The sequence below is a fragment of the Nicrophorus vespilloides genome, unplaced genomic scaffold, assembly GCF_001412225.1.
Source record: "Nicrophorus vespilloides isolate i.1.1-1 unplaced genomic scaffold, Nicve_v1.0, whole genome shotgun sequence".
NCBI lineage: Eukaryota > Metazoa > Arthropoda > Insecta > Coleoptera > Silphidae > Nicrophorus > Nicrophorus vespilloides.
Window position 1 is genome coordinate 25,136 of NW_017096892.1, and position 12,257 is coordinate 37,392.

A 12,257-nucleotide genomic window follows, 5' to 3' on the forward strand; every position below is an offset into this window, starting at 1 on the left:
AAATTATATAACAATAAATCGAAAATTTACAGCTACGCCCGTTTGCACGTTTGCTACTACAATGAGAACGGAATTCTTGTGACACATCCAAGGATGACAGCTCGGAATTACTTAACTGGAGCATTCTTGACCGATATAGTAGCATCCATTCCGTTAGATCTAATTATTTACACTTTCAGCGATTACAGTAATCAATCAGTGAAATTCAGCGAGTCTGTGTATTCTTTAAACAGATTACTATCATTGTACAGGTTTCCTTTATCACTTTATTACTTCACCAAGGATGAGTTGAAGCCACGTGGTGCTGTAGTGTATGTACTACTTTAATAATTCCAAAACAAATGTTGCCAGTTACGTTTTTAGTACAATTTTGAAATATCTTCCTATTACTATTGTCTTCATGAATGTGTGCGTCGCGATTTTATTGGCTGTATCGACTACGATTACTTCGGATGAAGATAATCAGACAATATTGAAGCCTAGCGAACGCTCTTTTGCTGAGCACATGGCCAATTTATTTTCATGTAAGCATTGCTAGTTTCTCAATGAATTAATTGATTATTTTCAGAGTATTTTCAGTTAATACTGATATGAAGACTACTCCGGGTTATATGTATTTGCTGTTCTTCTTTTGGGTCACCACGATTGTTTCTCAATACGGCCTCAGCGGAATCATGCCTACCCAAGTTTTGGATATGGTACTTTTCACTTTGATCATTATTTCTGGTAAATATTACATTACTTAATTGATATGAATCATCAAATGATTGTTTCAGGATACTTGTTGTTTACTTACATCTTGGTGTTGATTACAAATAGCCAGAAGAAAGTGAATAGCCATCTGATCAAGCATCAGAATCATATGAAGCACGTTATTCGGTTCATGAAAGAGGAGAAAGTGGACAAGAAGCTGCAGGCGTAAATTCCACCTTTCTTTTCGTAAATCACTTGCACTCTCCGATGCTTCCAGCAAGGCCATCGAGTACTTCGAATTCCACTGGCAGCAGAATCACGGCTTGACCACGCAGCATTTACTGAACAAGTGCCACAGGGTGCTGTTCGTTGATTACATGTACGATCAGTACAAGAGCACGTTCTACCAAGTGCCGATCTTCACCAACCTAAACTCGACCTTGTACCGGATGTTCAGCAGACATCTCAGGAGAGCCATCATGCTGCCGGATATAACGTTCATCCGTTTGAACGATATTGTTTATCACATATACATTATTCATACGGGCGAGGTGCGGGTCCTCGATGCTCGAGGAATGGTCAAAGCCATCTTACGCTGCGGATCGTATAAATTACATGCATTCTCCATTCCACATCATTTTTTTATAATTGTACATGTTATAGACTCATTGGTAATTTGGATAATGTCTCTGGAAGAAGAAATATGGTATCGTTTGAATCAATTACTTCAACCGAACTCTTAGAAATACCCACGACCCTCTTCTATTCCATTATGTCATCGTCCGTGTGCACAAATTTACAGAAAAGTATTATATTAGAAAACTTGGTAAATACTTTCACAGCGAAATCTAGGCAATAATCTTTTTTGCAGTCGTATGTTACAGGAAAGAAATTACCTAAAAAGGCAACTAAAACAAAAGAGAAACAAGTGGACACTGTAATATTTAGTAAAAGGTTTTTTTCCACTAATATTTTTTTTTTTAATTTAATTAATTTTTAAATTTTATTTAAAGAGATTTGCTTTTGAAGAAGGTGCTTCTCTCCAAAATATTGAACATGTCCATGATGTTCTGTTCGTATATGTCAATTTGCTTGGTTACTTACGTCTCGACGTATTACAGCGGGATGAATAACAAAACTCACTACTTAATTTACGTCTTCGACTTCTTGCATATTATAATGATAATCTTAAAATTTGTAACACCTTTTTACGATAATAAAGGCCAACTGATCGTGTCTCGCAAGAAGATTAAGAGAAGGTAAGTCTATGAATTTAATTAATTTGTATTGGCAAAGTGTTAAGTAATTTTATACTTTACAGACTTATCCATCATCCTTGGTTCTACTATAACATTGCAGCAATTTTACCCTTCGAGATAATATCTATTCTATTTAATAATCACTTCAGCAACATGCACATCTTCTATCGAGTCGTCGTACTCAACCGATGTTTGCGTTTTGTAAGTGATCTAACTTATCCAGAAAAAATAATAATTTCCATCTGATTTTCTTTTCAGTACAACGTTTATAAATTCTTTAAAGATAACAACGACATTCTTAACTCCGACATGCTCATAATGAAACTCACCTCGATTTTCTTCACTGTAACCTTTGTGCTACATATCCAATCATGTTGCTTGTGCTTCTTCACGTTAAGAGGAACTACGTCATACGCCACCAATAGTTGGGCATATCAAGTCAATGAATGTAAGTTAATCAATCATTTAACAATTAGAAAAACAATATTTGTTTTTTTGTAGTGAATCAAACGCAATTGATTTGTGGCAACAAGTACATCTGTTCGCTGTACTTTGCCACGTCGGTTATGTCCATGAGCGGTTACATGATGTATCCTAGAAACGTGTACGAAGTTTGCACCGTTTTATCATTGATTCTTGTGGATAAGTTCATCATGTCCAGTTCGGTGGCAAGTCTTTCGGCTTGCATTCAGAACTACACGGCAGATTTAGCCTTCTTTGATTTTCGTTTAATGCGACTTAAGGTTCTTAAGACAACTTAAACTTAAACCACTTTATATAAATAATTTCGCAGATGTACGTAATGAAGAGCGGTATTTCTAAACCTTTATTGAAGAGTGTTTTCACGTACACCGATCAACTTTGGGCCAAATCCAGAGGTGTGCAACAACCAGTGCTTTTATCGCAATCTCCGGCTTATTTGCAGGAAGAATTAAAATCTTCCGCCTTCAAGAAACACGTTATTGATGTAATATTGTTTCAATTTTTCAAATATTAATAATTATCTTTAGAATGTTGTTTTTGGTAAATGCCATCCCGATTTCTTGAGGCAACTGATAAAAGTTATGCAGATCGAGACGTTCTTCAAAGATGACATGATCTGTCAGCAGGGCGATATTAACGAAACTATCTACTTCGTTCATCAAGGCACCGTTGATGTTCTATTCTTGACTGAAACTGAAGAGATCAAGGTTGATCAGTTGGAGGAATTGGATTGCTTCGGAATTGTAACGTTTCGTTTATTTAATTGTTATATAATATAATAGTAATTGCTTTATCTTTGAACAGATACAGGGTTTGTTCCCGAAAACTCCTCACACTCATTCCTTCAGGGCCACCACAGTCACCGTTCTTATTACGTTAAAGCTCGGCGACTGGTACATGATGCTTCAATTCTTTCCTGCATCCAAGTTCTATATTTACGATAAGATGTCGGCTATGCATTGATATTTGGTAATAAATAAAGTTTATGTTTTTTTTCTTAAACTAAGACTCGTCTACTTCTTTGGGACATGCGAACCACGTTGGAGGAGACGGCATCGGCGAGTTTTCAGAAACAATGATCCAATCGTTGTCGAATCTCCAGTAATACTTACCCTTAAAGAAATATGTTACACCTAAAAGAAAATTCATTAGTAAAAGAATTGAAAATATTATCTTCATTGTAATACCTTGAAATGTTGTAGCCGTGTCTAAATGAGTCGGCACTCCGCGCCACCTTTCCATGTTCTTTGGATAACCCTCATCCATAGTTTTGCTAGTCTCATTGTACCTCCAGAAAACGTCATTGCTAAAGAAGTAAGTTTTTTCTGCAAAGATACATTGCTAATGATTTTGCCTACAATAATTAATGCTATATTTCAAACCATTCTTAGCCCATTTGAAAACGGCATCAACGCGCTTCAAATCATGCGGTAAACCGTAATGCGCCAAAGACTTTGGACTATCTTCCACGAAAAATGTCCCATCGTAAACCCAATAATGATTACCTGGAATCAATTTTTTAATCAGAATTATATTAACAATTTATAATTAATAATAATTACCAGTGAATAAAATGATTTTCCCGTCTGCTCTCTCGTAAGCTGCGTCTATCATTCGGATATCTTTAGGAAGCTTAGGAAACATCTGATGTAAAGGTATTGGGTACCCTGGTATAATAAAATATGGTTTTCGTAACCTCCAGATGTACTGAAACGCGTTCGTGTGGATTAAAAGTTTATATGAAATTCGATATAATAATAATTACCTCTCCTTTAAATGCGAACAACTCATTTCGGAAATTGGCTATGGCATCGTAATGACCTTCGCAAATGTCCGGAAGACTTGGAGAACTCGTTGGTGGTATGTTGTGTCTGGGATCATGTCTCTTGTGATCATCTACAGATTCCGAATCTCCGTGATAGGAGACTTGAGTGTACCTTTTGGTTGTGTACTCGGTAGGTGCAGTATATCTTCTCGTTGTTGTTCTTGGTGTATACCTTCTTGTAGTTGTTGGTAAATATCTTGATGTTGTAGGTGGTGAGTATCTCGGAGATGATGTATAATAAGTTCTAGTGGTTCGTCTAGGATCATAGGTTGATGGTCTAGTTGTGTATCTTTTTGTTGTGTATCTTGGAGGTGCTGTAGTTACCTCGCGTTCGTAACCTCCATTATTATCGTAATCATCGTCAACTACTTCTGGTTTATTTGGTTCGATATCATTAGTATCATCGCCTTTCAATCTACGTTTTACTAAAGTTAAAATAGTTAACAAAAAGTTTTAATAAATCACATTAATTATAAACTCACTGTACAACTCATACATTCCTAGAATATCATCATAATCAAGATTGGCACTATTCGAATTACCAGTGTAATAAGGAAACATCACAGAACTTGCTACAGGTGAATGAGATAACCCCAAGGAATGACCCAGTTCGTGAACGGCCACCGAAAAGAAGTTAATTCCTGAAACAATTTAATTCTCAACTCAAACTTAATTCAATATGTGTTTACATTTACCATCGTCTTCGTTTGTGCTTGTTGTCCATTTCTCATCATTGTCGAAGTGGATGTCACCTCCAAGTGATTCAAATTCGTAGGGAAAGAACGCATGGGCCAGAACATTTCCAGGTCCATCGAACGGGAATCTTTTCATTACATAATCATTAACAAGTTGCATTCCTTCAAAAAACGAACGACTCACCTATCTCCATGATAACCGCTTCCAAAAGCCACGATAATATCGGCGTCAGGATTCGAAACTTCTCGGAAGTTCAATCTACCATACCTTGCCCAAGTGTCTAAACCTAAAGAAATATACTTAGTCACTTCCTCTTTACTCAATGAACCAGGCCAATTCGCAACACTGAAACAGTATTAATTTAAAAACAAAACAAGAAACGTTTGTGGTTTGACCGTATTAAAATTAATTGTTATTTTAGTCATAACAATTTGCGGTTGAATACTCGAACTCATTACAAAGACTTACAAGAAACTGATGTTGCGCTTAGTCCAACCAGCAGGTCCCAAAATGAACCTTTTCTGCCTATCTTTGTGTCTTATAACATCAGCAACTCCGCATCTTGGAGATACCATTAACTAAATTCAATTATTAAAAAAAAATCAAATAATATACATTTTTTTTTTATTGAGAAATATCAAACCTTTAAAGTATCGTTATCCAATTGGCCAGTTTGTGGAATAGCCCCAAACTTCTGGATATTCTTAATCACGTTCTCCAAACCGCTTTCTGTGAATAACGCTTCGGAGTTTCCGTCCGTTTCTTCGATGTATCCATACTTTCTCATGAACTTGAACTACAATAAATAAGTCTTTACTGGTATTATATGGTATATATTGTAAATACAAACCGCATCTGCTGAAGGTATTCCATTCTTCGCTGAAGGAAAGCATTGGATGGTTGAGATGATCGCGCTGATTATCAGCACAAAACCGCAATTCATGTCGCCCGTGTGTCCTCACTAAAAATCGAAAACGTCTTTCAAAAACAATGCGATATATCCAAATGAGTGAATACATTAGAATTACGCAACAGTCAATAACGATTTTTTTGAACTTACAGTAGCTACAATGTATGTCTCAATCAGAATAAATATGATTTAGATTGATTTTGATACAGCTCAAAGATATTATTCATGAATTAAGTAAATGTTTGCAATTTTTATCAATGATACATAAATAAGTGAGTGTAACTACTTACAATTAGTAATGTACCACCATTTATGGTAAAATGAATGTTGCCTTTTAAATCTAGACACGTTCAGATGCTAACGTTGTTACCACAAGACTAAGTGTGTTCCCAGTTGGGGAGAGATTAAAAAGGTCTTGGGTTTTTTTACATCGTGAAACACTGATTAATTTGTAAGAAATGCGAGTACATTCATGGGCGAGACAAGGAATGGTGTAGTATTATGCGAATCATTCGCACCGTAAAACCGGTTCTTGCAGGGATCCCCAATTCCCGATGACTCAAATTAGAAATCACGACCATTGATTAATTCTTAATTATTACAGATTTTGATTAAGTAATAACTTTACGTCTATTTAGATAACATTCGAATAGTTGTCAATTTTGTCGCGGTGACGTTTTTGTAAAGTTTTTATATATATATTTTTTTATATCATCTTTTGCGATGGAGGAGAATACAGCTTCGGTAACTAATACCGTGGAGAAGAGCTCGGAGAAAGGAAACTTCACCATTCCAGAAGAAGAAGAGGAACAACAACAATTAGAGTTTAATTACGAAGAGGATGAAGACTTCCTGAGGATCATGAGTACTTTAGAAGAAAACACTTCTTACACTACTTACGATTACAGCTCGTACACTTCGGTCTCGACCATGGGGACATCTAATGATTCTCAAGTTATGGAAGATTTAAGGAGATATAAGATTCTGGATGATGAAACCGAGGAGTATTCCACGACGACGGATTCAGATCATCCTTGTGGATGCTTGAACCGACCGGACACGGATATTTTTCCGTCGCATTCGGAGATCCTCTATGATGAACTCATGAACCAGCAACAGTACGAAGGAATGGATGAGAAAGGAGATGATAGCACTGAAACTGTCACGGATTTTACAGATTCGGATGATTCAGATAAAAGCTTAAATCCTCTAGTAGATACATCAAATTAATATATTAGTAAAATTCCTAATTTTGAAATGAAATCCCAGATTCTGCAATGGTCTTTCGGCGTGAACCTCTCCGTGCCAATATTGAATTTAACAGAGGGACACAGAAAGTTGGTTTTCTTAGCAGCATCTCATAAGGGAATCATCTATGATTACAGCAAACACGATATGACCTACGTGAATGGACACGTGAGTTACAGAACATTCAGTTTCAGCTACAATTGAACATTCTCTTTTTTTTATAGGCGAACGCTATTAAATCCTCTTGCGTTGATGAAAGTGGCAGATGGTTGGCCACTTCTGATTATGGACTTAACAATTCTATAATAGTTACGGATATTTTATCTAGGTAAATGCAATTATTTCAAAATTTTTATTACCATTACGATTTGTTATAATAGAAGCACAGTGTTAACTATAACCCAAGAATCTGAAGAATCCAGCGTATTGTTAATGGCTATGAGCTACAACGCCAAATATTTGGTTACAATTACCAAGCAAGAAGGCATCAATATAAACATGTTTCTGTGGTCTTTTGGCGCTGATACTCCAAATGGTAATTCAATTTAAATTAATTCTAACAAAATAATTGTTTTTTTTATGTGATTCAGACACTTATGTATACACTGGGAAGAAGCAGCTTGGAGAGCCAAAGAAGATAGTTTTCCATCCAAACGCTCAAAAATACATTATGATTGCTTTCGAACGACAAATTTTATTCATGAAATGGGTATGAATTCATTAATAATTATTTATTTATTATACTTTTTTCTATTGGTTTTCAGAGCAATTCGAATACAAAGTTTTGTCAACCTGTGATACCGAAAATCAAGAAAACTTTAGGCACAATCACCGACTGCACCCTGGTCTCGGAATGTCACGAATGCTTTGCGTCGACGACTGAAGGTTTCATAGTGATATTCGGAAGTTCATCGTACTCTGAGCAATTCAACGAGCACCGAGTCATCAATACCAAATCGTTCATCAAGGCCATCAAAGTGGCAAAATATGCGATTACAACAATGACCACAGTTGATGGGTATACAAAAGTAATTAATATACAGCAAAATCTTTTGCTAAACAATAAATTTGTTATCAGTATTATCGCATGCACGGATAGCCGAGGAACCATCAGGTTTCTGGATACGGGAATCAAACTGCTCTTCTGGATCAACAACAAGCACATACCAAACATTGAGCAGATCAGCTTCAGTCTCTCAGCCAGAAAATACAAATTCGAAGATCCGTTCGATTTCCAAAACAGTAATATCATTAACATTAATAATTTATTAATGATTTAATTATACTTTTTTAGATATATTTCGCATAGAAAGCTTGAAGGAGTTTATCGAGATGAGTCCGGAGGATAGATCGGATGAGTTCGATGTGCTCTACCTGAACACAGTTCCATCGGAGACTTCGCTGGAACACAAACCGTTTATAACGAGAAACTTTGTGGCTGGTGAGATTTGCATACAATTTAAATTTTTGTTTTTGTATGCAAATTTGCTATTATTTGCAGGATGCGAGAACGGAAATGTATATTACATCGATTATGTCAATAACATCTACAATCCGCTCTTCAATGTCGCCGATTCCGTGGTCTCCGCAATTGATTGTTCTGATGAAAAGTTTAATTAGATCATTCATTTTTATACTGATCAGCAACAATTACTGTTTTCAGCCCATTCTTAATCATCGCGTACAAGAACTGTCGAGTATCCATTTACAATTTCATTACTAAAGAGCTTCTGGTCACTAAGTTTGTGGGAAGAGTACCAGATGAAGAGGAAACATTCGTTCCCACCTACATTAAGTATTCACCGAAATGTGAAATTCCATACTCACCAATAGAAATATTCCTTACACGATAATTGCTTCAGCCTTACATTTGTGCATGGCAACATCTGTTGGTACTATCTGGTTCTTGGATCCTCTACTAAATCCGATCAACGATAAAATGCCAATTAGCGTAACAATCCATACCATAAAGAAGGTCTGCTATTCACCAGATGCCAAATATTTAGCTTTGTTTGTACGTTTAATTTGAGAACAAAGATTTATTTATTTTTATTAAACAACGTAATTGCAGGATACCAATAAAACCGTTTACTTATTGAAACACTCGCATCACAGTTGGGAAGTGATTGGAAAGATCAGATCGCATTACAAACCTTTAACCGATATTATATTCGTGGATACCGATTTGGATCCTCTGAAGCTGTGCACAATTGGCGAAGATCGATATTTAGTTGAATATGACCTTGATAATGGGTAATCAAACTTATTTAATTACTACATTAATCTCCATGAATAATTTCAGTGAAGAGAAAATAGCAATTCAATCCAGATTAAGAATAGAGCAATCCGCTTTACCACTATGTTTCCTGCACTACACCAACAAATGGCACAAGGATTATCTAATGGTTTGCAACAGCCAGGTATTAAATAATCTTAGATTCAATGTAGTATTTAATTGATTTGTTATATTATTATCAGCAAAAGTATAAAATGTTCAATATGGAAAGTAGGATGTGCAGATCGATAGTTTTGGGTCCTGCGAACGGTTGTTACGGCAGTTTACCTTTACTCAAGATAATGGTAATTTGTTATTACCTAATCATCGGTTTATTATGTAATAAATTATTTAAAGAATCTACCTGGATTCATTGGAAGATACATGATTTTCTCCAACAAGAGTTACATAGGTATTCAGAAAATGCCTCCGGATGGGAATCCGTACAGATATATTGGAGTTAAAGGGAATCCGCACGTAAGTTTTAATCATTAATCTAAATTAATTAAAAAAATATAATTTTAGTTACTGGATTTTACAATTAGCGGTGATGGAAATTATATTTTCACTTCAGGCGTTGAAGATACTTCCGTTCTCATGTGGGAAGTGCATAAAGAGTAAATTGAAATTAAATTCTGTACAGTTAATTGTTAATGGTAACATGTATTAGGTGCGTGGATATGCTGCAACGTCTTGGAGGTGTCGAATTGGAACCTTTTTACTGCTTGATCGAAGGCGGAGTTGAAGGATGGTTTTTCAAGGAGATGCAGGATCTTTTCTGTTACATGCAGATCTTACATCAAGGCGATATGTATCACGAGCAGAGATTTGGAGAGAGTTTAGCACTATGCGAATTACCTGATCTTATGAGAGCTTGCGGTTATTACCTCAGCGAATTCCAGGTAATAATCATAATGGTAATCAATCATACCATCTATCATATCTTTATTTTTAAGGTTGATCAAGCTCTGAACGATGTTAAATACAGGAGTTTCGATGAAACCGGACAACTTCGAGATGACATAACTTTCGTTGAGTTCGTCAAGCTGTATATCAACCATAGACCTGCCAACGGGATTACGATGGATGAGCTGCAGACACATTTCGAAGCTTTGAAAGAGCAACCTTCTGAAGTTGATTGTTGGTACGTGAACAGGTCGAGCGATAAAGAAACTCTTGTGAAGAAGCTGTGCGAAAATGGTAAACAAAAAAATTATAATCCAGGTTTTTTTTTAATTTCTAATTATTTTCAACCTAGGTGAAGCTTTTAAAGAAATCACTTTGCATAAGTGCCTTAAAGTTATGGTGCATTCGCATCACAGGTATATGCAGTCAATGGCAGAATCTCATACAGAATTGTTTTCATATTTGCCAGATGTAAGTCTCAATTCCTTAGATTATGATACAAGTACAGAAGTTTAACATAGTTCAATTTATTTTTTTTTTAATATTTTGGTATATTTTTCAATAGTAATTATAATTTTAGATTAAGTACATTTCATAGTTATATAATTGATTCCAGGATATTGACTTTGAGTATTTCACCAAAGAACTCTTGGGGATAATGCAGGATTCTCTTTACGAAGAGATGAGGGAACGAGAACAACAAGAAATACTGGAAAACGATGATTAATTCAAATATAAAACTTTGTAAGAATCATTCATGAAACATTTATTTGTATTAACTACGATATTTTAATAAATTTGAAATTTCTTTGCTTTTGTCAGAGAATGCTCGATGAATATTGGTTGGGTAAGTAGAGTGATGTAATCACATTTTAATTTCTTTGTGTTGTACGCATCAAATTTTACATAATATAAGTACAGTAAATTTATTATTAATAGAAGATACAAACAAGTTGTCATGTCTTATATAATAGATAAGATTAGATTTTCTATGCAATAGTAGTTTTCTACAGTACTAAAAGGAATTAACAACAGTTTAAATGAAAATAAAAAAGTGTCCCGTCTATCGAAATCCCGAGTGTATCAAAATCCCGACGTTCGAAATCTCGGCTGGCTCAAAATCCCGACTATATTGAAATCCCGACTATATCGAAATCCCGACTACCATAATCCAGACAATCAAAATCCCGACTATATCGAAATCCCAACAGTGTCTTTTATTATTATAAATTTCTACAATAACATTTTTTTGGTAGTCGAGATTTCGATATAGTCGGGATTTCAATATAGTCGGGATTTTGATATAGTCGGGATTTTGATTGTCCGGATTATGGTAGTCGGTATTTTGACATAGTCGGGATTTCAAGCGTCGGGATTTTAATACAGCCGGGATTTCGAACGTCGGGATTTCGATAGACGGTCTTTCGGTTGTCGGGCTTGCGATATAGACCTAAAGAAACATATTGAAAAGTTATAAATCTTTTTAAATAAGAAAAAAACGAATATAAATATAATTTTTAATAACTGATTTTCGTAATTGCTTTATGAAAGACTTATAATAATCATGAAAAATTCATAAAAGTAATAAAATTAGGACTGTTGATCTCTTTATACGTGATTAATGTACATTTGGTTGCATAACCTTGTAGATTTCGAAAGTTAATTGGATATTAAGATTTTAAAGATTTGAAAACCTGGCACGATAATTAAATCATAGAATATGTAAATTTAAGATAAATGTATGATCTTATAAATGAGCCAATTGCCACATTTATAGAATTTATCATTTTCTTGTAACAAATCAAACATCTGTGATTACAATTTTTTAATTAAATTTAATAATTATGAAAATTTTGATAATTATATCAATTTTGTATATATACAAATATTATATATGTATAGAAAATTCTAAGTTATACAAATTAATAAAAATAAAATATGAAATTTACTGAAAAACTTTGA

At 34.9% G+C, this 12,257-nt stretch overlaps 3 protein-coding genes across 3 annotated transcripts; 2 read left to right on the forward strand and 1 right to left on the reverse strand.

Annotated features, from left to right (window-relative positions):
* The first annotated feature begins 2,981 nt into the window (after positions 1-2,981).
* Positions 2,982-3,414, forward strand: LOC108558398. Its single transcript, XM_017915302.1, has 2 exons — positions 2,982-3,178; positions 3,240-3,414. Exons 1-2 carry the CDS (start codon positions 3,017-3,019, stop codon positions 3,396-3,398), a joined length of 321 nt encoding a protein of 106 aa, XP_017770791.1. The 5' UTR covers positions 2,982-3,016; the 3' UTR covers positions 3,399-3,414.
* A 10-nt stretch (positions 3,415-3,424) lies between these two features.
* On the reverse strand, positions 3,425-6,335 carry LOC108558397 (matrix metalloproteinase-25-like). Its single transcript, XM_017915301.1, has 12 exons — positions 6,157-6,335; positions 5,807-5,917; positions 5,600-5,752; positions 5,425-5,534; positions 5,140-5,301; positions 4,956-5,083; positions 4,743-4,901; positions 4,201-4,685; positions 3,998-4,142; positions 3,818-3,940; positions 3,623-3,760; positions 3,425-3,568 (listed from the first exon to the last, which is right to left on the reverse strand). The coding sequence occupies exons 2-12, from the start codon at positions 5,897-5,899 to the stop codon at positions 3,438-3,440; spliced, it is 1,827 nt and encodes a 608-aa protein (XP_017770790.1). The 5' UTR covers positions 5,900-5,917; positions 6,157-6,335; the 3' UTR covers positions 3,425-3,437.
* A 254-nt stretch (positions 6,336-6,589) lies between these two features.
* On the forward strand, positions 6,590-11,022 carry LOC108558393 (WD repeat-containing protein 66-like). The gene is made up of 19 exons (XM_017915295.1): positions 6,590-7,078; positions 7,136-7,282; positions 7,339-7,442; positions 7,495-7,649; positions 7,705-7,823; positions 7,879-8,132; positions 8,193-8,356; positions 8,409-8,555; positions 8,616-8,724; positions 8,948-9,128; positions 9,186-9,367; positions 9,417-9,534; positions 9,593-9,694; positions 9,747-9,866; positions 9,915-10,006; positions 10,060-10,291; positions 10,346-10,589; positions 10,648-10,766; positions 10,912-11,022. Exons 1-19 carry the CDS (start codon positions 6,590-6,592, stop codon positions 11,020-11,022), a joined length of 3,189 nt encoding a protein of 1,062 aa, XP_017770784.1.
* The last annotated feature ends 1,235 nt before the right edge of the window (positions 11,023-12,257 follow it).

Coding starts and splice junctions, on each gene's coding strand:
- LOC108558398 (XM_017915302.1), top strand. CDS start 3,017: ATGCAGATCGAGACGTTCTTCAAAGATGACATGATCTGTCAGCAGGGC. Junction 3,179..3,239: donor AATTGGATTGCTTCGGAATT/GTAACGTTTCGT, acceptor ATCTTTGAACAG/ATACAGGGTTTGTTCCCGAA.
- LOC108558397 (XM_017915301.1), bottom strand. CDS start 5,899: ATGAATTGCGGTTTTGTGCTGATAATCAGCGCGATCATCTCAACCATC. Junction 5,084..5,139: donor AGCGGTTATCATGGAGATAG/GTGAGTCGTTCG, acceptor TGTAATGAAAAG/ATTCCCGTTCGATGGACCTG. Junction 3,569..3,622: donor CACGGCTACAACATTTCAAG/GTATTACAATGA, acceptor ATTTTCTTTTAG/GTGTAACATATTTCTTTAAG.
- LOC108558393 (XM_017915295.1), top strand. CDS start 6,590: ATGGAGGAGAATACAGCTTCGGTAACTAATACCGTGGAGAAGAGCTCG. Junction 9,867..9,914: donor GAGTTAAAGGGAATCCGCAC/GTAAGTTTTAAT, acceptor ATATAATTTTAG/TTACTGGATTTTACAATTAG. Junction 10,292..10,345: donor ATTACCTCAGCGAATTCCAG/GTAATAATCATA, acceptor TTTATTTTTAAG/GTTGATCAAGCTCTGAACGA.